General features: G+C 40.8%; 2 protein-coding genes across 3 annotated transcripts; both read left to right on the top strand.

Annotated features, from left to right (window-relative positions):
* The first annotated feature begins 103 nt into the window (after positions 1-103).
* Positions 104-13,060, top strand: LOC133480910 (uncharacterized). 2 transcript variants are annotated; one of them, XM_061779626.1, is made up of 5 exons: positions 104-977; positions 2,792-3,090; positions 5,392-5,949; positions 9,210-9,423; positions 11,790-13,060. In XM_061779626.1, the coding sequence occupies exons 2-5, from the start codon at positions 2,814-2,816 to the stop codon at positions 11,956-11,958; spliced, it is 1,218 nt and encodes a 405-aa protein (XP_061635610.1). In that variant the 5' UTR covers positions 104-977; positions 2,792-2,813; the 3' UTR covers positions 11,959-13,060. The 2 variants fall into 2 exon arrangements, with proteins under 2 accessions (XP_061635610.1, XP_061635611.1); XM_061779627.1 differs by lacking the exon at positions 104-977 and adding an exon at positions 1,761-2,468.
* A 1,997-nt stretch (positions 13,061-15,057) lies between these two features.
* Positions 15,058-23,097, top strand: ndufs7 (NADH:ubiquinone oxidoreductase core subunit S7). Its single transcript, XM_061779528.1, has 8 exons — positions 15,058-15,125; positions 15,540-15,576; positions 18,262-18,333; positions 18,488-18,608; positions 19,423-19,602; positions 22,181-22,227; positions 22,416-22,504; positions 22,879-23,097. The coding sequence occupies exons 1-8, from the start codon at positions 15,110-15,112 to the stop codon at positions 22,974-22,976; spliced, it is 660 nt and encodes a 219-aa protein (XP_061635512.1). The 5' UTR covers positions 15,058-15,109; the 3' UTR covers positions 22,977-23,097.
* Positions 23,098-23,137: the final 40 nt, after the last annotated feature.

The following is a 23,137-nucleotide window of genomic DNA, read 5'->3' on the forward strand; positions in this document are numbered from 1 at the left end:
TGTGGCATTTAACAACACAGCACTTAAACAAACACCAATGATTCATTTGCTTGAACTCTCTACTACCATCACCCTCTGAGCCTCTAATGCGACACCCAAGTCAAATTGTTTGCAGGCTGATGGCACAGCTCTGTCTTTTGGACTTCTCAGCTGGGTTTTCTGCTGCGCGTCTCTGGTGTTCTCAAAGCCTATCTGTAAAAATAAGTCTTCACTTCCCGTGCAGCAAGAAAGAGCTAACTGAGCAGCTTGTGGAAAAGATTTGTGGAACAGATAGGAACTCTGCAGCTTAACTATCTAGGCATTTTCATTTATTTTTTTTTAACCTCATTAAGGCACACAGGTGAGCTAAAGGTTATCCTCCCAGCAAGAGTGCAGTGGCTTCCACTGGGCGTTTGCCTCAAAGTTACTGCTTTTATAGGCTTGACTTCTACAGCTTGGTGACCTCTTTCAACATTTTATTATGACAAGTCTCCTTAAAATCTCTGCGTATGCTGATCCATTGTTGTTGCAGACCAATTTTGTAACCGGATTAGTGTATAAAGCACAAAGCCTGAAGCTGACAATTTACATATAAACCTTTATTGCCGTGCGCACCAGTATAAAAACATTTCAATGATTCAATTCAAGGTTCAAAGTAATAGTTGCGAAAACGCTATCAGCCTAGATATGAATCCAAATCGCTGATAGTGGAAGTTTGGATTGGAGCTGCATGCTGACTCTGAGCCTTAAACTGGAAGTGAAGTGTTTACCCTCCTGCTGCATCTCCTTTCTGCTTTATTTGCTCCATATGGTGTTTGACATGGTACCCGGGGAGGGAGGGGTTACTGTGGGCGGAGGGAGAGCCTAGTATTTTGTCCGTCCTGAAATTTGATTCACAAGTTTAGGATCCTGGAAGACAAAAAGAAAAGCCAGAGGGGGAGGGAAAACAGGGTTTCATCTTCGAACCACCAGAGGCGTAAACTCAACATACTGGGAAAGTAAGTTATTTAATCAACTTTTGCACGTAGTTAACTAATAGGACCGGTGTGACCGAGATCACGTTGTTTCATTTGTGTCTCCGATTGTTGCTGTACAGGCGCAAAACAATAGAGGCAGAGATCATGACTTTTCATTGCGGTTAATTATGACGTCGAGCTTCGCGCACGATGGGCCACATTTTGTCTTGTTTTGATTCAGTTCGAGACCAAGATATCTTGAGCCCACATTTAAGCCAGAATTTGATTTGAATTGAACAACACAGCAAGAAAAAGTCCCTGCCCCCCCCGAAGCGCAGTTAGAAAAGGCGCACTATTCGATCATACGCGCATTTTTGCACATGCAGGGGACCACTGATCACCACCACTAGCACTTACGTTGTGTTAAATAATCCAGTTATCGCGATATGGTCTCATCCTTTGGGAAAAAAAAATTGCAAATCTAAAATCAGTGCAGAACGTGAGCCGCACATGTCATTGAAAGTCAACGTGGGGGAGCTTGAACCCAAGGTTGTTATTGTGACGTTAAAGTCATTAAACACAGCACACGTGGGATCGTTTACTGCATGTGCAAGTGTTACAAATCAGTCTCGCATTTAGTACATGGCCTAACTAAATGCAACCTATTAATAATCATATTTGGCTAGTCATTGTTTTTCTGTAATTGTATATTAATTGAAGAGTCGAAATGCAAGGAATAGTCGAAATAGACATTATTTTTCTGTGAATTGTGTAAAAAAGAGGTTTTTCTGTTTCCACATTAGGACATAGTAAATTGATGTGTTAAACAATAAAGGGGGGGGGGGGAAATATGACTTATTTAAAATGTCTTTCGAAGATGTCTGATGTCATTTAATCGCAAAAGCAGAAAGCGACGTCGGTCCAATTTTTTCCACATAGGCCTAATTATGAAATTAGACTGAAATGACAAGTATCGGGTTATAATTTTGTGAATAGAAATAATAACAGGTGGGGTGCACTGCGACTACACTCAACTAACATTGAATGAACCCTTAAAAGGAGAAGTGATTGATTATCTTCGTGCAGCCAATTGTGCAGCCCAGACGTGACAAGTGACTAGTGGCGAGAAACACGTTATGGCATCACGTGATGGGCTTAAAAGCAGATGACGCTAACGGCACCAGAATGCGTCGGGCGCGTCGCCGGTGATTTTTTTTTTTTTTTTTTTGCAACTCCACTTTTTTTCCCGACGAGTTTTACATAGCAGTTGTTCGGTTTCGCATGCACCATCGAACGATACCAGATAGTTTCGCTGCTAGTAGGCGTGACTCTATTTTTGTCGAAATGGCGCTCGATGGCTTTTGTTTGAACTCATCATTTCGAAACTAATCATGTCTTCAATTGTGGCAGTCATAGGAGTATGCACATGTCGTGCTGATCTCGCTGCATTTAACCTCGACTCTGCTCATGGTTGGATGGGTGGAGTGCCTTTTATTTCCTCCTATCGTTCTCACCTAATTATCATGACTCAAAGTGAGTAAAAGTGCGGCTCCTTTCTGGAATCTTTGAATACTTTTCCGTATTAGGAATATTCTCTGGCGTTATGTTTACATGTCCATGTGGATTGTTTGTATCAACCTCACTGGAATAGGCTTCAGATCACTTGCGGCCTTACTGCAGACAAGCACTGTAGAAGATGGATGGATGGATGGATGGATGGATGGATGGAAAACCTCCTTTGCTTCAGTGATCATTAGCTAGACACCAAATGTGTTCTTTGTATGATCGTTGGTTTGATTGATATGTTGATCTTGCGATATTTAAAGTTTGTTTGTTGGCTGTTTGTGTTGTTTTAGTCAGGTGCCAGGCTGTGTGACTATGAGCAACACATCAGGGCTTCAAGCCAGCGACGGGCAGAACGCAAAAGAGCTCGACAGCATGAAGGAATCCATCAGCGACATCATCAACCAGCTCCAGGACATCGACCCCGCCAGGCTCTCCTTCTCCCCTTTCCTGGACCTGGACACTCAGATCTGCATGGCGCCCGTGTCAGACAGCCCAGAGTCCTCTGTGGAGGAGCTCCACTCGGCCTCCCACTCGCCCTCTGGCTCCCAGCGCTCCCTGGAGCCTCCACCGTTGGCTGAGGAGCCAAAGAGTGAGTTTTCACTGCTACGTTTTTGGGGGAGTGAAGCAAAAAAAAGGTAGAAGGTCAACTCCAGGTAAACTTGAGTCCAACCTTGATCCAAACGGGTTTAAAACAAAATCTAAACTTATGATGGGGGGGGAGGGGGGGGGGAGAATGTTTACTTAGATCTGCCTGCAAGAACTAGATTTAAATCCACCAACATGCAGTTTAAATTTGAGAAAACTAGTATTTGCACTTGCAAAAAGGCGGACTAGAGGTTAGCATGTCTGCCTCACAGTTCTGCGGTTCAAATTTCGAATCTTTGCATGTTCTGCCCATGCTTGCATGAGTTTCCTTCAGGCGCTATGGCTTCCTTCCACATTCCAAAAACACATGTTAGGTTAAATGAACACTAAACTGTCCATAGGTGTGAATGTCAGTGGATGGTTATTTGTCTATACAGTACTTATGTGCCCTGCAATTGGCTGGCGACCAGTCCAGTTTATAGCTCACCTCTCTTCCAAAGTCAGCTGCGATAGGCTCCAGCTCAACTGTGACCCTAATGAGAACTGACTAGCTTTGGCAAATGGATGGATGGAAATCTTTGCGCATGTTATCAATGTCACTGGACTGTGAACTAATTTGGAAAAGTTCAAGACAAGTCAAAAATGATTCATGTGCTCTTAAGTATTTAGTTTTAAATTAAGCAATGACACCACTTTGTCACCAGAATGATGTTCTCAGCAATATACTGCATATTAGTCATGACCGCATTATTATAGGACTAAGACATGCATGGAGTGTCCATCTTTTCCTCTATGAAAACCTATGAGGATCCCACCCTCACTCTACTGTTATAGAAATAGAATATACAGTAGTAAAACTCTACTTAGTTTAGTTCCCAGCACAGATGGTATGACACTATGGCTTCACAATAAACACAAAAAGTTTGAACATGTTCCCGACGGAGAATGTTAATGTCAAAATTCCTAAAAACAAGTGGTGATATTCTATTTTCTATCTATAATCTTAAAGGCATGTTAAAAATAGAGCACAACAAAAAATATTGTTAATATTCTCTATAAATTTGGGGCGTTTTCCATGGATCGAGTAGTCCATCCATCCATTTTCCTCGCTTGGGTCGTGGGCGTTCTGGTCTCAAACGTTGCAGTGATGCAGCGTGGTATTATGAAGCGATTTACACGCAAACATGGTGAAGTGAGGATAGCGTAATAGTGCCAAAGTATGGAACAATACAACTGGCCCAATAAGAGTGTGCACTAAATAACAGCCTTTTTCATGCAAATTGTTGTGATAGACAATACTTTTGTAGAAGATGACTCAAATTCACTTTTGGGCTCGTAGAAAACAATTTTAAACAGTTCCCAAGTGTCTTAATCACGTCAGTGACTTGCTCTCATCGAAATACTCCAAGCTTTGATAATTGTAGTATGTTTTACACACCTTATTGCTATTCTTGCTGAAGTTAAGCAGTTTAAAGGGGCAGCCCTGTCTCATGCAAGTAAACGGTTGGATACCCCATCCCATATACTTTTGGACCAATGCAGAGTCCGCCGTTTATGACCATGACGACCGGGGGGCGTAGCTTGGGCAATTTGTTTCCAAGACTAGATCAGCTTCTTCTTGTGGAAGCAGAGCCCACAGTAGAATAAAAAGCAAACGCCCATAAAGAAAATCAAAAATAATTTATGCTTGGAAGCAGCACTTAGTACTGTGTGTATGTGGCGCATGGCTGGACACATCACCAAACACAAGCCCCCTCCCTGCTTGACTTCAATGGCAAAAGAGAAAACATTTTTTTTCCGGCCATTCACCAAAATTTAACAGCTGTGACACCGCTCCATAAACTCTGTTGAGTAGTTTTTGTGCAATCCTACTAACAAACAACCCAACCAAACCAATGAGCATCCAAACAATACAAACTTACATATTGCATCTCTAAAATTTAGAGTCAGAAGAATGTTTGATAAATGTCTCTGATTTTCCAAGCTAGATGCTTAAAACAACATTTTTGGGGCAATGTTGATGCCGAATTCAGTAATGGGAAACAAACTTAGCAAACTAATAATTGCAGTGTACTGCAGTGTCCAGAACTGGTTTGTTAATGTTCTGGGAATTGATGGGATGTGGCAGAGCAGATCATTTGGGATCCAGGCAGCATTTTTGGCCTTGAAGGTAATCTGTTCCTCAGCCCCAACGATGGAAGCCCCTACGTTTCTAATACGGCGGCTACGCAGTAGATGTTGTGCGTGTGACGAGTGACTCTTTGGTTTTGGATGGTGCCTTAAAATGTCCCTCTGGTTTGAACAGACTCGGCCTCCTGCCTCCAGCCGCCTGACAGTGGCCTCCACGAGGAACAAACGAGAGCCGGCCACACTGAGGAGGGAGCGCTGGATCAAACTCTTTCCACTCCGATCACCACAGAGCGCAATTTGGCCGCCGCCACGGAAAACTGCATCAGCACTCCAGCCCTGATGTCTCAGGGAGACATCCCCAACGGCACAGACACAGCGAAATGGAGTCCAGAATCTACTCATCTGGACTGTACTGTGGATGAGGTCCGATCCCTAATCGGTCCGTCGCCGGACAGCGTGGAGCTGACAGTGTGGAGCCCAGAAGGCCTGCTGGACGCTCACGAGGGCGCACCCGAGACGTCCGCCGGTGGTCGCTGCTGCATGTGTAAATGCTGCCAGAGCGGCAGAGTTCCCGCCTTCCTCTCAGTGCTGGCCTCTTTTCTGTGCGCATCCGCGATTATCTACGTACTCGATTCCTACGTCCACATTAAACCTCCCGACTGCCCCGACGTGACCAGCCGGCTCGTCTTCACCCTCTGCTGCTGTGTGGTGGCTGCGCTCCCCATCTTACTTGGTAGGCATCATTCGCACCAGACACACATGAAGCGAAAAGATTAGAAAGGATTCTGTTTGTCTGGCCGCCTCGTCTTGGAATGTTTCGACATCTCCTCTCCCCTTTAATTTGGTGCGCACTCAACCTCAACACAGCAGACGTCTGCTCATGCTTCGAGGGAGGAGTTTAGTTTCTTTGCCTTGCATGTTTATGGCAAGACATTTTTGCATTTATGGTTACTAGACCCGTCTGATTAATCGGCTGGACTATTTATTTGCCGATATTAGCTGTTTTTTTCTTCTTTTATTTACACATTAACACACTATAACATATGACAAAGATAATGGCGTTCACACCAACATTCAAAGGAAAAAAAAAAAAAGCCAATTTTTCTCTCTGTTGTAAAGTTCAGCAAATACAAAAGGGCCAAGTATTGTGAAACAGTCAAATGTTCTGCCTTTAATTCACATCTTAATTATTGTAAGTGTTAAGGGACCCAAAAAGAAGTTCTTTTATTCATCATATATTATTTTAAATTAAGCGGCCGATTAATCAGTTGTCTGAATTTTATTCCGCCCAATATCGGCATCGAGCGATATGAGAAAGCGCTTCGAGCCCCCGTGGCGACACCCGTCCCCCGCAGCTTGTGGCCACTCCCCACCGCATGTCGCTGCGGCGCAGGTGAGGCGAGCGCCGTTCAGGGTGTCGAAATCATTGTGAAGCACAATTCACCGAGCGGTGGCCCGCGAAACGTTCGTGTGAATGGAACTGGCCGCAACAACGATCGCCGATGACAATGAATGCAAAAGCTTCGCTATTTCATCTGCCACAGTTACATCAAAAAAATTCAAATACAGTTAAGCATTGTTGTAAAACACAACATACTGTATGCATGTATACTTTATATAGTGTATATTTATGGCTCTGCAGAGATTTGCTCGCGTAAAACCCGCAAATGCCATGTTGCCGTTTATCTGAGTTGAGTGGGCGGCTAACAGCCACAAATATATATATTTGGTATAATATATGAATATATGAATGTAATTACCGAAAGTACGTCACACTGTTGGCAATTTCAAATCCTTGAGATCAAAGCATCTTAAACCATGTCAGACACATTTTGACCTATGATAGACATAAAACAGTAGAAAACAAATGGATTGTGATGGAAGGGAAGCAGTTCCATTGGGAGCCATACATGCCCACGTACGCCGTAACACTAACACCGCCATGCTTCACTGATGAGGTGATATGTTTCCAATCATGAGCAGTTCCTTTCCTTCTCCGTAGTCTTCTCTTCCCATCACTGTGGTACATGTTGATCTTCGTCACACCTGTCCATAGGATGTTATTCCACAACTGGAAAGACTTTTTTAGGCCTTCCTGATTTTGAGGCTCACCATGGTTTACATCTTGACGTGGACCCTTTGTATTTACTCTGGTGAAGTTGTCTGTTGTCTTTGCGTTCTTGATCTGGCCAATTGTTTTTGTCAAGGAGATTTTCTTCGCCGGGAAACTAACTTTTCGGTCATTTGTTTTCTGTGGTCTTCCGGGTCTTATGGTGTTGCTGAGCTCACCGGTGCGTTCTTTATTTTTAAGAACGTACCAAACAATTGATTTGGCTAACCCTTTTCAGCCTAATGATGATGGTTTGCTTCACTGATAGTGACAGCTTTTTTTTTTTTTTTTTTTTAATTCTCATATTGAGAGTTGACAGCAACAGATTCCAAACGCAAATAGCTCGCTTGAATTGAACTCTAGACATTGTATCTGTTAATTGAAAAAGGGATAATCAGGGAATAACACACACCTCGCCAAGGAACGGCTGAGCAGGCAACTGGCCCTTTACTTTTGGTCCCTTAAAAAGCGGGAGGCTTATATACAAACTGTTGTAATTCCTACACCGTTAACCTGATTTGGAAAGTCTGCAGTTGTAGCACATCTTGTTCGTTTCATTTCAAATTCATTGTGGTCTTATTTAGATCCTAAACGATGAGACTTTGATGTCCCAATATTTATGGACCTGACTGCACATGCACTGTATGGGTATTTAAAAAAAATAATAATAATAATAATTCCCCAATGAGATTTCAGCCTCTACGTGCTGCCGTGTTAATGTACTCTGCCCAGGGTCTTCAGAATCAGTTGTGCTGGCGGACGTATCTTCAACTATATTACCAATGTAACTATGTCTTTCGCTCGTCAGATTTCAAATTCACCATGGGCAACAACCAATCAAGTCATCTTTGCCTGCCAATGTCAAGCGCGAGTATTTGCATGCGGGCGATGAGCATTCAAATGGAAACAAACTCACTTCATATTTGCATTTGTTTTCAAACAGGGTTTCCAAGGTCTTAAACGTTTGCAGCTCATGGCCCACGTTAGTAATGTGCGATCCAGTCTTAATATGATTCTTCAAGTATTGCCATAACATTGACAAGGGAATTACAATCTGTTCCGTGAGGCGTACTGGCTTCCAAGCTGTTCTAATTGCATGCCATTTTTTTTTTCCTCATTGGAAATCTTGTAGTGATTTTATTAAAGGCTCAAATCGTCATCAAATATTTATCAATGTTAGAGGCGATGTTTTAAGTAACATACTAAGTGTAAATGAGAAGTTAACCGCTGCGTATGTATACTCAAAAATCAAATAGAAAAACAGCAAGTACGGGAGTAACTGAGCATAACTTCTCGTGCTGCGTGATGACGTGTTCTTACACTGTAGCTCAAACTACTTCCTTTGCCGTTCAAAACCTTATCGGGACCGTCACAATGCGAGTACCCCATGTAATAAAGTTGTACACGTTAGCAGAGCAGTGTCTTCACTAGGGCTGTCACTATCGGATATTTTTTAAATCAATTTTTCAACGGATTATTCCATCGATTGATTGGATAATCTGATCAAATAAATATTTTGCATTAAAGTTTGTTGTAGAACCATTTCCCCCTTGATTACTGTTTATTTGGTATTGTTTAATGATGACACAAAACCAAAACCAAACAACCAAACAATAAACAAAACTTGTCACCGAGTGGCATTGCATAGTTATTGCTGATATTAATAAGGTCCTGTGACATTTAAATTGTATCGTTCATAAGACCCTTTTCAATGTCTCAGTCGCTTCCACTTCTGTTCTATGGTCATCATCACGCAATGGCATTCAAAGAAAGTTAGAACACACGATTGAATTTATTACAACAGACACACAGATTCTGACAGTCAGCTGACATGTTTCTTCTGTCCCCCCCCCCCCCATCCCCCATCCCACCCTCCACTCCAGCGATGGTCTTAGGCGCAGTGTGCCGCTTCTGTAGCGCCTCATTCAGTTTGCAGGAGTCACCTCCCAGAAGACACACAATTCAGCAGATGTTTGTCACTGCATCCCTGGAGTTATTATTCCTCTACGTCCTCAACCTCATCGTCATGGCGGCCTTAAGTCCTCAGCAGGACCTCAAGGCGATACCAATACTGGTCGCCATGTTCATTCTGGGAAGGTAAGGCTTAGCTGTATCACTCTCGAAGTACCACACTAAAGATATGGAAAGCTGTGACACTATTCTATTATTTAGATTAGAGCACCATGTTTAGCCAGGTAAATGGTGCATGCGTTTTATCCCAGAGCAAATAATTACAAGTAGTAGTACAGCCACAGTGCACCGAAGCTTCACTTTTCCGTACTAAACATCTTTTATAGTGTCTTTTTGAACCGTCAAACAAATAATTATATGTTTGGATTTTGTAACCACATTGTAATCTATAGTTAAGGCAAATGTTGAGTTGAACTGAAATTTTACTTGTTGATCTTTTATATGTTATATTTTAACTGAAGAAAATAGCAGGAGACTGTCAGATGTGTTCAGCGATTCTCCAGTTTGATATTTTTTTTCTAGCATTTTGAGGAAAAGGTTTATTAGAATGTTCTTTGAAGTCCCTGTAAAACGAAAAAAAATTCTTGTAAATTTGACACGCTGCAGCGAAGAGTTTTGCTCAGAAGCCTGCCCATTTTGAATGGATGAAATAATAATAATAAGAATAATAATAAACTGTCAAATAAGTTCGTATGTCTAGCATACTGTAAGACAAGGTAAGGCAAATGTATTCACATAGCACATTTCATACACAAGGTAGCTCAAACAAACAAAGTTCAAACGATTAAAACAGCTTACTAAAATTACAAAAAAAAATGTATTGTGCCAGAAAGATCGTTTAAGAAATGAAAATCATAGAAAGGCAATCATAAGTATGAGAAAAAATCCGGACAACTGGAAAGGTGAAATAGAGTTTGAATCGTATATGTCAACAATTCAATACTACATTGTTCTCAGGCTTTGCCAATGTTTTCAGCTATTATATTTAATATATAATGTATATAGAAACAAATCTCAGAATTCACTTTCCAGGGTAAATTATGTTAGAATCTTACAAGATCCTTAAGAATGGTGCAAAAGATGTTTCCTTAAAATGGCCTGATGAGGTCAATAAATATAATCACAAATTGATATAATATTTTTCATAAAGATGCAGATTAAAATCTTTTGCTACTTGTTGTGTCATTTCCAATTAAAGGATACCCATTCACAAATAATTGTGGGTTTACCATGTCAATTCGAGTTCATCCCAAAGGTGTTAATTGAGGTCCGGGTTCCACACAAAGCGCATCCAGCCTTTGCTTTTTACGGACCGCACTTTGATCACTTGGACAACGTCAATGCTGGAACACAAAAGGGCCACAACTGTGCAAAAGGCTTTTTTCTTTGATGTAATGTTGACTGGCGTGGTGTCCAAACACTTTTGTGCTATAATGCACCGAAAATGAATGACTTGGGCTCTCCTTATCCAGTAATATTTCTTGTAGATTTGACTTTGTGATGAACAAAAACTTCTTGTAATCTTGAAAAAAAACAACAACAACAACAACAACAACACCCAATTTCAATTAACCAATTTGAAATTCTAGAATGTCAGAATAACACTCATTAGATCAGTGATTAACAATTTCTGTCATGGGAACATTTTTTGTTTATTCACTACAAATAATATATAGCTTTGTACTTGTATGTATGTCAATATACAATTAAATGCTAAATAGTCAAATCAATTAAATGCTCTTCCAGTCATCGACAGAAGGTACAATTAACCTGTGTATCCATCTGTTGCTACTTACACAACAGACTAATAAGCTTTGTGTCCAATTAATCAGGGCCAGATCTCACACTGATGATTCATCAATTTTGTGAGTGAAATGAGACGAATGAATGAATGATGAAAATAATCAATATTTCAGTTTAAATATTGTATGTTTTGTGTGAGATTTTTCTCATGTATAATCAACGCTTTGGCTCAGTAAAGGTTGTGAAACACAAAATTAGATAATGCATTTTACTTATTGACTTAGGTTATTGTTAGATTTTACACAGTGCCAATTGTTTATAAAAGATCCACAAATTCTTTTTTTGCAGGCAGTGGTGGTTAAGATCTGTGTGGTATGGCCCAGAGTAGGTCTATTTTCAACTCAAAACAACCACAATGTAAAAAAATGTCATCACCAACAAAGCCAAACCCGAGAAGCTAAATCGGATTTGTACACAACAAAAGTGTAGTAGCGTGACCATCTTTAGCATTACAATCCAACTGGTACATGAATCATGACTGTAATGATACAACTTAAGCAAAGTCTGTTTTGTCAGAGGCAGTTGTTCAGTGGAGTTACTGTATTGACATGTCCTCATTTGTTTGATGAGGTATATTTACTGAAAAATAACATCTGTATGTGGTATCGTGCCTCCATAAACACCTCAGTTCATTTTCTGCCTTGTTGTCCCCCCCCCCCCCCCCCCCCCCCCCCCCCCCCCCCAAACAGGCTTGTTTACTGGGCCAGCCTGAACGTGTGCAGCTCCTGGCGAGGCTTCGGTTCCGGCCTGACCATCTTCCCACTTATCGCCATGGTGGCAAACAATGTGTTCCTCCTGTACAAATTGACCTACAAAGAGACACTCTTCCCCTCCGAGGATGTCGTCTTTAACCCTTAGATGCATCAGTGACTGGACACTACACTATTCCATAAGTGGGTCAAAAATGACCTGGATCAGAATTAATGTGTTTTAAGCCACTTTGGCTCAGAATAATCATTTGTATTATATGTTAGGTATTACATTTTGGTCCACACAAGTTTGTTTTTATGTTTGGAATGTTTTTTGTTTTTTTTGGTAACGCTTTTAAACATTTGTAACAAGGTCCGTAGGATGGTGCGGAATTAGATTTTCAGGTGGACGGCCAACGCCTCCACCTGGACTATATAGTCTTGGTCCTGATCGTCCAATATTTCTGATTCGGAGTCCATTCCTGTCACTGACGCTTTAAGTTATGATCTTTTTTTATTACAAAGTTATTGCGAGAAAATGACCCCTTTAGGTCATTTTTGTCCCACTTGTGCATCTAGGATAAATCAGGTCAACCCGTCTTCCTGGATAGGGGAGACATCACAAAGCCCGAGAGGCAAACCAGACGTGCTGGCCACAGACTTCCCGAACTTTCACTGAGGACGTGTGTGCTCTTCTTGCAGGAGGAAAATCTTTTCAAATATAAGTCATTCCTGTGGTCGGCAGTCCGGCAAAGCTGCAGAAGTTGCCACGATAACCTTTGAGTCCTTGATGGCTTCACTTTTGATTTAACTCCTCCTAGACTGGACTTTATTGTTTATTATTTGAAACTCAAGAGCTCTTTGCCTGCTTGTGGTGGGGGGTGCCTTTGAACCATGCCCAAGTCCTCCTACATGTGTCCTTTCAAGCTATTCTAGCATAATATATTTCATGTCTTGTCTCATGTAGCTTAAAAGCAAAAAACAAACAAACAAAATTTTTTAAGCTCTTAAATGTACAAATGTTCAAATAAAGGCAGAATAAAATCCACTCGTGAAAATAGCGCTGGTTGCTCTGGCATAGTTTTTGGAGCTATTCTAGGAAAAACGTGTGTGCGTGCAGCGTTGGAGCTGTCATTATGTGTGCGCCATCTGCCTTCTACTGGTGTTCTTGTTGCTGCTGTTGTTTCTCTCTTTGTATGTGGCGCCTGTAATGAGGCCAGAAAATAGAAAACCAACAGAAAACCAATAAAAATGAATTTAATTACAGACAATTTTTTTGGGCTCAACTTAGGCATCAAATTAGACGTGTGTGCTCTTCAGTGAAGAATGTTAACATCAGCGGGAATTATGTTACATGACGTTGACCTATAAAACCAATATTTAAACCATTGTGCACATTTTTCCTCAATCTATTTGTTTATGTAACTATACTGTGTTGATGACAACAGTGTTCGTAGTAAAGTGAGACAATGGCTCAACCAGTTCAACATCTTATAGCTTGCTTGCATAATGTAGCTTTTGACACTGACAAGGTCATCCCAGCAGGTCATGTGACACAGTCAATTAAATGATCATGACGGTAGTTAGTAGCAGCGTTTAAGGTATACTATTAAATGTGTTGTAGGTGAGTCTTTAAAATATGGGTGCAAATATTTGTATTGTTTGTTGCTCTGACCTTTTCACAGTTTGCCATGTTATAAACGAACGTGGCACGGTGGATGACTGGTTAGCTCATCCGCCTAACAGTTCAGAGGTCATGGGTTAAAATCCAAGCTCCAGCCTTCCAGTGTGGAATTTGCATGTTCTCCCTTACCTGCGTGGTTTTTCTCCCGGTACTCCAATTTCCTCCCACATTACAAAAACATGCGTGTTAGGTAATGCTCAGCATTATTGGCACCCATGAAGTTTAAGTACTAAATGGTGAATATCTCCTGACGAAAATGAATCAAGTGAAACAACATATTTCTGGAGAGAACTTGTATTTGATACAAAATAGCAAATGATAAATAATATTTTATGGACAGATGCAACAAAAAGAGCTTTTTAGCAATGCACACAAAAAGTATCTTTACAGATGGCCCAATGAAGCCTTTAAGGAAAAAACACCCTGCTAACAGTCAAGCATGCTGGAGGATCCATTATGCTTTGGGGCTGCTTTTCTACATCTGGTACTGGAGGCCTTGACTGTATCACAGGTATCATGAAATAAGAAAATTATCACGAGATTTTCGAGCGAAATGTCTTACACAGTGTAAGAAAACTTGGTTTGAGGCGAAGATCATGGGTTCTCCAGGAAGACAAAGACCCAAGGCACACATCCAAAAGCGGAATGGGTGAAAAGAAAACAATGGCAATTTTAAAATGGCCAGCAATGAGTCTTCATCTCAGTCCAACTGAAAATCTTTGAACACGAGAGAAAACCGGAGAAAACCCACACAGGCACAGAGAGAACATGCAAACTCCACACAAACGAGGCCGGGTTTAAACCTGGGTCCTCAGAACTGTGAGGCAGCATAACCAAAAGGCAGAATAAAATCCACTCGTGAAAATAGCACTGGTTTTTAAGTACGTTATACTATTTTTTAGATAGCTATTGTAATTTTATTTTGAAATACTATATCTATTTTTAAGATTATAATAGATTTCATTAGCACAAGTGGAACTTTCTTCAAGGCCACGGACGTCTTCTCCACTAGGGGACGTTACGCAAGTACCTGTTTTACACGAACAGAACAAAATGGTACTTCCATCAATCCATCCATTTTCTGAGCCGCTTCTCCTCACTAGGGTCGCGGGCGTGCTGGAGCCTATCCCAGCTGTCATCGGGCAGGAGGCAGGGAAAACCCTGAACTGGTTGCCAGCCAATCGCAGGGCACATAGGAACAAACAACCATTCGCCCTCACAGTCATGCCTACGGGCAATTTAGAGTCTCCAATTCATGCATGTTTTTGGGATGTGGGAGGAAACCGGAGTGCCCGGAGAAAACCCACGCAGGCACGGGGAGAACATGCAAACTCCACACAGGCGGGGCCGGGGATTGAACCCGGGTCCTCAGAACTGTGAGGCTGACGCTCTAACCAGTCGTCCACCGTGCCGCCCCTAAACGGTACTTATTACCATTATTTCTAGAAAAACATATGAAATATTTTCTGAATTCATAGCACCGTATTCAGCTATATATTTGATAAAAGTTGGCTTTATGGCTCATATCCATCGGGTTGTTGTAAATTGAGAAACTTGAGCGTAACAGCAGCGCCCCCTGCCTGCACGACCACGTTATCAACTCAAAACGAATTGTGACGTAAACACATTTCCAAAGATGGCGGCGTTGGTGGGTACGTAATGTTTTGAGAGAAATAGTATGCTTTCGTTAACCTTATTGAATTGTTTAGCTGTTGTTTTGAAACTGTGTTTCAAATGTCACGGTGTTATGTTTGGACTGGCTTAATATGCGGGCAGGAACTTTTAAGCTCATACGCACGTTGACCTTGCTGCGTCTGTTAGCTTGGCAGCTAACAAGTGAGCTAAGCAGATTGGCCCGGCACCGAGCAGCCAAAGCTCGTTATCATCGATTGTCTAAATTTACATTTGTTTCTTTGACGATTCGCAACCTTGTCATCCTCTGGAGCTACAAGACAATTTAAAAGGATAGTTATCACACACGAAGAGTTATGATTAAGTGACGTTGGTATAACAACAAAACATACAATCTAAAATGCTCAATGTGTACCATTTGTTTTATTTTGCAGTGCCTCGCCTGGCCCTTTGTGGCAATTCTTGTGCAAGGTAAGTGAATAAACCTGAGCCTAAACCTGGATGGGACATTGTAACATAACGTCAAATTTGACGTCATGTTTTAGTGTCAAGATTGCACTACCAGTAAACAACCCCTTAAATGTCATCTGAAAGAACAGGGTAAATGGCTTGAATGATGAATTTTGACCTTCCGCTGTAGTTCGAATTTGAAGACTTACATTAGGTCAATTTAAAACTAATTTAAAGATCACAGAGCGTGGGCCATCACTTGTGTTTGGTAAGCTGATTCAAAAATAGATTTGGTAGAAATTCAGACATAGTTAATGATGATCATTGAGGGATCGGCTAATAAATTCTGGAGACAGCAATAATTGAAATCCCATAACTTTTGTCATGGTAGATGTAGCCTAAATGATAGCATACTACCTTTAATTGTAAATGAGTAGTTCTTTTGATGAATGATGCTATTTGACTTACTAGCTATCTGTTAGGCCATATGGTAGATGGTCTGTATCCCTGTTCTCAAACTAAACAGGCCTTAATCGCCTGAATTTGAGGTTTCTGTTGTTGAGATTAATGGCACAAATGTGCTCTTTTGATGGTGAATTGGAGCGCACTATGTAGTATACCTTGCTAATTTATTCAAAGACAACCCAATCAAACATTTTACACATACCTGTAGGAAAATGCCTTCCACAAACCTGATGATGGAGCTTTGGTTTTCAGTCTGCCCCTTTAGACGTGGCTACTACATTGCCAGGCAGTTTTGCGATCTTCTTTGTACAACTATTATGATATCCACCCTAGGCGTCCTTCTCATCCATCGATGTCGATGGATTAATTTTGGTTTTTTGAGAAGGAAAAAAAAACAAAAACTTTCTGGCTATATTTGGTGGCACAACATCAAACACAATATGTTTTTGTTATTGTTTCAATTCAGGTAAGCGATAGTCACTCACGTTCTACCACCTTGGAACTGTCCTGGCGCCTATTAGTCTCCAATACAACTGGAATATATTCAAACTTCTAAACACTGGAACGTTGGTTTTTGTGCTTACTCTGTTCCAAAAAGTCACACTAAAACCAAATGAAATTAAAACCAAAGCAATATTTCCCAGTGGAAATTATGTAAACCCAATTTTTCCATTTCATCCAAAACTATTCACAAAAAACATTTATTACAAAATAACTAGAGTTTAACATACAGAAAACTGTGAAATAAATATAAATTATTAATAAAATGGCTCAATGAACATTATACATCACTTTTACCTTTATACCAGAGTGGCTCCAACTACCCGAGACAAATTCTCTGTGTGTTGTTGACAAACCTGGCAAATAAAGATCTGATTCTAGTTTGACCTTGATGTACATATTTAAGCAAATGCAAGTCATGGTCCCTATGACCATGTTACAGTACCTTAGCCCTTTCTATCGGTAAAACGTTTACTGCAGCGAAGCAGTGAATTAGGTAGTAGCTTAGGCCTGGTACACACAAAAAGGCAATTGGTCTGTTTTCCCCCCCGATTTTGCCCCTTCGCAACCTAGCTTGTCAAATGCCAGCCAATCCTAAATTTGATAAGATTATCCTATAAGATTCTCCTTAGGTGTGACGTGTGTTACGACTGGATTTGTCCCAATTTTAGAGTCCGAAACAGGTCGGGGCCGACTCTCTTAAATAATGAACGTGTTCAATATTTACGATCAAAACTCTTCTTGTGTGGGGAACGTCGACTTCTCCCGAGTCATGTCACCGAGATTTGTGACGTGGAACTGAATGTAGCCGATCAAAGCACCACCCAAGGATGACGAACATGGAAACGACCGCAAGTGAAAACAAAAATGTCTTACCTGATGTCGTTTTATATCAAAAAATGGGTCCCCCAGATGGCAATAAGTATTTTCTAAAGCAAGTCATTTTTTGAGAACATTGCTATTTTAGAAGGCTCTCGGCTCCGGCAACCTTCTGAAACACGCTGGAAACATTGGCGCGGAGCTGGTAGTGTTTCTTCTTCTTCGGTTTTGTGGGCTCACGTGTGATCACACGAGATTTCGGCCGTGCAACACAATCTTTGTGTTTGGTGTGCTGTGTTGAGATTCTCAGAGCACACCATGCACATGACTACCAAAACTGTTGAATGCCCGTTTTTTATTTTTTATTTGATTTATCTTTATGTGTGGGGTCTGTAGCAGATAAAAAAATCTTTTAGGAGTGCAAAAATCTTTGTGTGTACTAGGCCTTAGTCAGTAAGCCGTTGGCAGTGCAATAGCTTCACTCAAGGAATGCTGCACGCCGTAACACAGCAATGTCTGACCACACTTACATTCGGCTGACAAAATTTGACAACAACAGAAATATAAACACCATGAAAGGGCACGCACGAGGAGTTGAAAATGTCATATGTCCATTATGCAATGAAGCATAACGACATGTTCACAAGCATAGTTCACAAGCCCTATAAGAAAAACCCTCAAAGTTGCGCATGGAATGCTATGTGTGGGCACTTGTTTCCAGGAAATGAGTGCCCGAGTTCCTCATGCAGTTGGATGAGTTTGGTACAGGCCATTTTCAAACAGACAAACTGATTGGATGTACAAAACCAGGGACAAAATTCTGTTGGAAACCGAATTTTACAACAACTGGGGCATACGAAAACTGAGGTTCAATTTTAATATGATTTTATGGCTCTGTTCGACCTGCTCTCTGTCCCACAGACCCATTTCATCAGTGGTTTTCCAGCAGAAGAGTCTGCACAGCACCACTAAAAGCGAGAACACCACCACAAGGTGAGATTCTAGTATGTTTAATAAAATGAAGGTGCAATGTCCAGCAGCGCTATATCTCTGGCTCGGTGCCCATCTAGCAATTGAAAGGTTTCTCTCTCTTCCTCGTTAGTCCTGCAAAAGTACCCTCTAACCAGATACCGTGCCCTTCTTGCAGTGTGGTTCCCGTCCGAGAGAAGAGCACGGCGGTAGCGGCTGCCATGCCATCATCCGTAGCCAGCAGCAAGGGCGAGTATGTCATCACCAAACTGGATGACCTAATTAACTGGGCACGCAGGGTGAGTCGACAGTCTTTTGTTTGTTCATGGTTGCAATTCCACTTAAATTCCAATTTGGCACGTTGTTCAATAATGCAATAATTGTGACCTGAACACATCCGCTATGTTTAAAGAAGCAGCAACTTGTGCCTGGCATTCGTTTACCAGCCACAATATTAATTACACATGCACATGATCTAATGATGCTCTTTTTTTTATTGACACTGTCAAATAGGTGTTATCCAGTATAATAATGTTGATGATACATGTTTATCTGCCACTCTAAAACAGATCATGTTATATGCACCTCATATTGTCCACTCAAAAATGCTATCGCCTTTATAATTTGCCACGTCATATCTACCTCATTCATGCCATAATAGTACTGTTTTTAATAGTTGGACTATACTATAGCAACCTAATTCACTCACTATTGCTTCTACAGGTGTATCTCAATAAATTAGAATACTGTAGAAGAGTTCATTGCATTTTAGCATTGCAATTCCAAAAGTGAAACCTCATAAATTATACAGATTCATTCAACACAGAAGGCCAATTCAAACCTCTTTTCCATATTATATTATTTATGTAACATTCAAATTTCTTGGAGATGGTACTCAAATAATCAAAAAATAAAATAATTCATATAATGTATGTATATATTATTATATAAAGTAATGATAAAATAGCCACGAGGAATCTATTCAATGAGTTTTTTAATTGAACTGTAGAAATCCATGAAGTTTTCTAATTGTAATTTATTGAGAGGCACCTGTACATTACAGTTCCTATCACTATCAACTACCCTTTAGAGCTGCTATGTTTACCCCCGCAGAGCTCTCTGTGGCCTATGACCTTTGGCTTGGCATGCTGTGCGGTGGAGATGATGCACATGGCGGCGCCCCGTTACGACATGGACCGCTTCGGCGTGGTGTTCAGAGCCAGTCCCCGACAGGCGGATGTCATGATTGTGGCTGGGACGCTGACCAACAAAATGGCTCCAGCTTTGAGAAAGGTGAGGGGTGAAGTATCTGCTGTGGATAGAAGTCTAATCCTCTGCTACAATGCCTGTATTGCATTTAATAGTCCAGACATACACCTTAAACACCAACAAAAACGTTCTCAGGACAATGTAACGTAATGTCATGTCTCAGGTTGTGCTTGAAGTTCTTGACTTGCTCTGCTTTAATAATAATAACAAATAATGCATTACACTTTCATGCATTATTCATTCACTCCTAAGTCACCAGAGGCAGGAGAGTAAGTCACATATGTGCAAGTCACAAGCACGTTTTAGGTCATAACCTTCAAGTCTCAAGCAAGTCCCAAGTCACTGTGGGAAACAAAATCAAGCAAGTCAAGTCGAGTCGCCACTAAATTTCAAGCAAGTCTAATGAAGTAATGACTTGGTTTAAGCAAGTCGCGTCATACAATCTTGCTCCAGTCGCAACATATATTGGAGTGGTAATAAAATGTTTTTTCTGCTCTAGAGTGCATGAGAGAGAAAGAAAGAAAAAAGAGACTTTTGCGTGCCTATGAACCAAAACGAAAGGCTCGGACAATTATCATAAACCGTCCCACCCCTAGTCACGTTACGTCGCTGTGCGAAGACGTTCACAAACATATCATTTTTATTTTTAATCGTCCCAAACCGGTCTATGAAACTTAATGTTTGACCAACTAGCTAAGCTGTTAAATTAGCTTACTTGTCTTTGTGAGTTTTGTAGTGATGAGTTCAATGTCGTTGTTGTTGTCTCTTTAATGCGTGAGTTGCAATCCATGCAGCTTGCCATCATCTTTTTGCAGATTTCATCGACAGCATTATCCTTAAATCCAATTTGTATTGTCTTCGGAGCATCGTCCATCGTTGTTCATGCAGGTGGCTACGTCACAGTGGCAAATGCGCAACAACGCAAACTCTGTTGCCAGGTTAGCGCGAATGACTCCGCAAAATGTTTATTTAAAAAAAAAAAAGGCAAACTTTCAATTAAAATGTAAATTTCTCAACTCTAAACGAGATTGTCAAGCCATGAAGTTCAAGTCAAAGTCAAGTCTCTTGGCTACAGTCTTTCTGAAGTATTTGACAAGCAATTCATAAAACTGGCAACTCTAGTTGACTCGAGTCAAGTCAAGTTATTTGACTTGAGTCCCGCCAATCTCTGTCAGTCACACCGTAGTGGTGGTAAGCTACTTGTGTAGGCAGTCTGACAGAAGCATGGCTGGCATTCTGCGCCTACGGCCCCTCCGACCACCAGCAAACCACGTTCATTCGTAGGCAGTCTTGGTTAAATTGTCTTGCCCAGGGACACGATGACAACATGCGCTCAGGCGGGGATACGAACCGGCTACCCTCCGGTTTCAGGGTGTATTCTTATCCTCTGCACCATGCCACCCGCTTTCTGCAGAGTAGGGGGACCAATGCAAACAAATTTAGTAACAAAATCTGATTTTAGAGAATTATTGAGTAGGACTTATGTGCAATTTTCTCAAAATGTAATATTTCCCAGTTGTCTTAATAAAAGGTCTCTGACAATCCTCCGTCAAAGTACACTAAGGATATAGAATTAAAGTAGACATATCCACCTGTCAGACTGAGGTTCAACTCATACCATTTACGGGGGTGGCTCTGTCTCACACAAATGGCAAGTACGACTTTCATTACCATGACGACTGGGTGAGAGCTATGGCATGCGACTGAGTGGCTACTCAGTGTTGCCATTTTGGTGACTTTCTCGCTATATTCAGTAACTTCTGACGAGTCTAGCAACTTTTTTTTCCAGTCATGGGCAACAAATATAGCAACTTTTTCTGGTATTATTGGAGACTACTGGAGACTAAGAGTCCCTCCAGAGAAAGAAATGTTCTCTCCTTTGCTTCCAGTCTGCAAATGAATGGCGCTTTCACAAAGCCACCCTTGCAAATTCAACCAACAGCTCGGTCACAGACGTTTTCTGACAATGGCAGATAAAAGATTTACTTGGTTGTTTAATTTCAATGTGATTGGCTGGCAACCAGTCCAAGGTGTCCCTTGCTTCTCGCAAAAGTCGGCTCGGATTCGGTTCCAGCTCACCAGTAGTATAGAAAATGGATGGATGTTTAATTTCACACTTGAAATGTGGGCAAACACTCCCGAGACCCAAATATTTGCATACAAACAATTAGCGCTGTGCCATATGGACATTTTCTGTCTTTTTTCTATTTATTTATTAAATACATATTTCATATAGAACACACAATTAAATGAATAAAAGATTAATACAAATAAAACAAACCCAATGTCCAAATAAATACCATGAAAAATATCTGGTAACACAACCACGTTTCAAGGAACGCAATAAAGTGCAAAGAATTAAAATAAATACAACACAGTTATAACAAGTAACATTCAATACATTTTATCCAGTAAATGTATTAGAAAGCAGAGGAAAATAAATTACAGGATTCCCCCAGTAGCTGTGGGGTAAAGCTAACAATATAAATGATAGAGGATTATATCATAGCTATGATATATATCATGTTGCCCCACCTTTACAAACAAACAGTCAACTAGCCATAATCCATTTAATATTACGGCGGTACCTTTTTTCCAATAGGTGTACGACCAGATGCCTGAGCCAAGATACGTCATTTCCATGGGCAGGTAAACACAACTTTCTAAACAGTAGACTGCTGCATGCAAATGTAGCCTCCACCACTGATGTGTCTTCTTCAGTGGCCTTTGCTACTTTCTGCTCTCAATTCATTTCGGCAGTAAAGTGAATATTTTATTTTTCAACTTCTTTGAAAATAAAGGCTTGACCCATGATTGTTGTAACTTTGCTCATCCAGCTGTGCCAATGGAGGAGGCTACTATCACTACTCTTACGCTGTCGTCAGAGGCTGTGACCGAATTGTACCAGTGGACATTTATGTTCCAGGTATACTATTTGCACTCTTTACATACATGTAAATAATGCTTATTATATACAATGTTGCATTGAGATTCAAGTTCAATTTGTTCCATGTCCACACTCTTAACAGCCCCTCCACAACAACAACAAAATATTAAGTTTTTTTTAATAAAGAAAAATAACACTGTATTGCAAAATATAAAAACAAAATAAAACTGAATGTAAATACAAACGAAAAATCACAAATGTGCATTGAGCGTGGATGTCAGAAAGAGTAGTTAGTGAACCCAAGAAATTATATGAAAAATTAGTTTGTAAAATTATATGGAGTATGAAAAATTGTGAGGTCGTTCGTAGAGTGAAATGTTGATTTTTGTTGTCCCCCGTTGTGCTGTGTACAGGGTGCCCCCCCACCGCAGAGGCTCTCCTCTACGGAACATTACAGTTGCAGAAGAAGATCAAACGTGAGAAGAAGTTGGCAATCTGGTATCGGAAGTGAATGGGCATTGTATAGACTGTGTGTGTGTGTATGTATACCTGGGCTTTCAATGTTGAGGCTTTTCTCTTCCTCAATGTAGAGCTGCAACAAATCTGAATAAAGTCAATGTTATTTAAAATTAGCTGTACTGCTGTTACTTTTCAAACAAACTCTGCAAACCT

The sequence above is a fragment of the Phyllopteryx taeniolatus genome, chromosome 7 (genome assembly GCF_024500385.1).
Source record: "Phyllopteryx taeniolatus isolate TA_2022b chromosome 7, UOR_Ptae_1.2, whole genome shotgun sequence".
In the NCBI taxonomy this organism is placed as follows: Eukaryota; Metazoa; Chordata; class Actinopteri; order Syngnathiformes; family Syngnathidae; genus Phyllopteryx; species Phyllopteryx taeniolatus.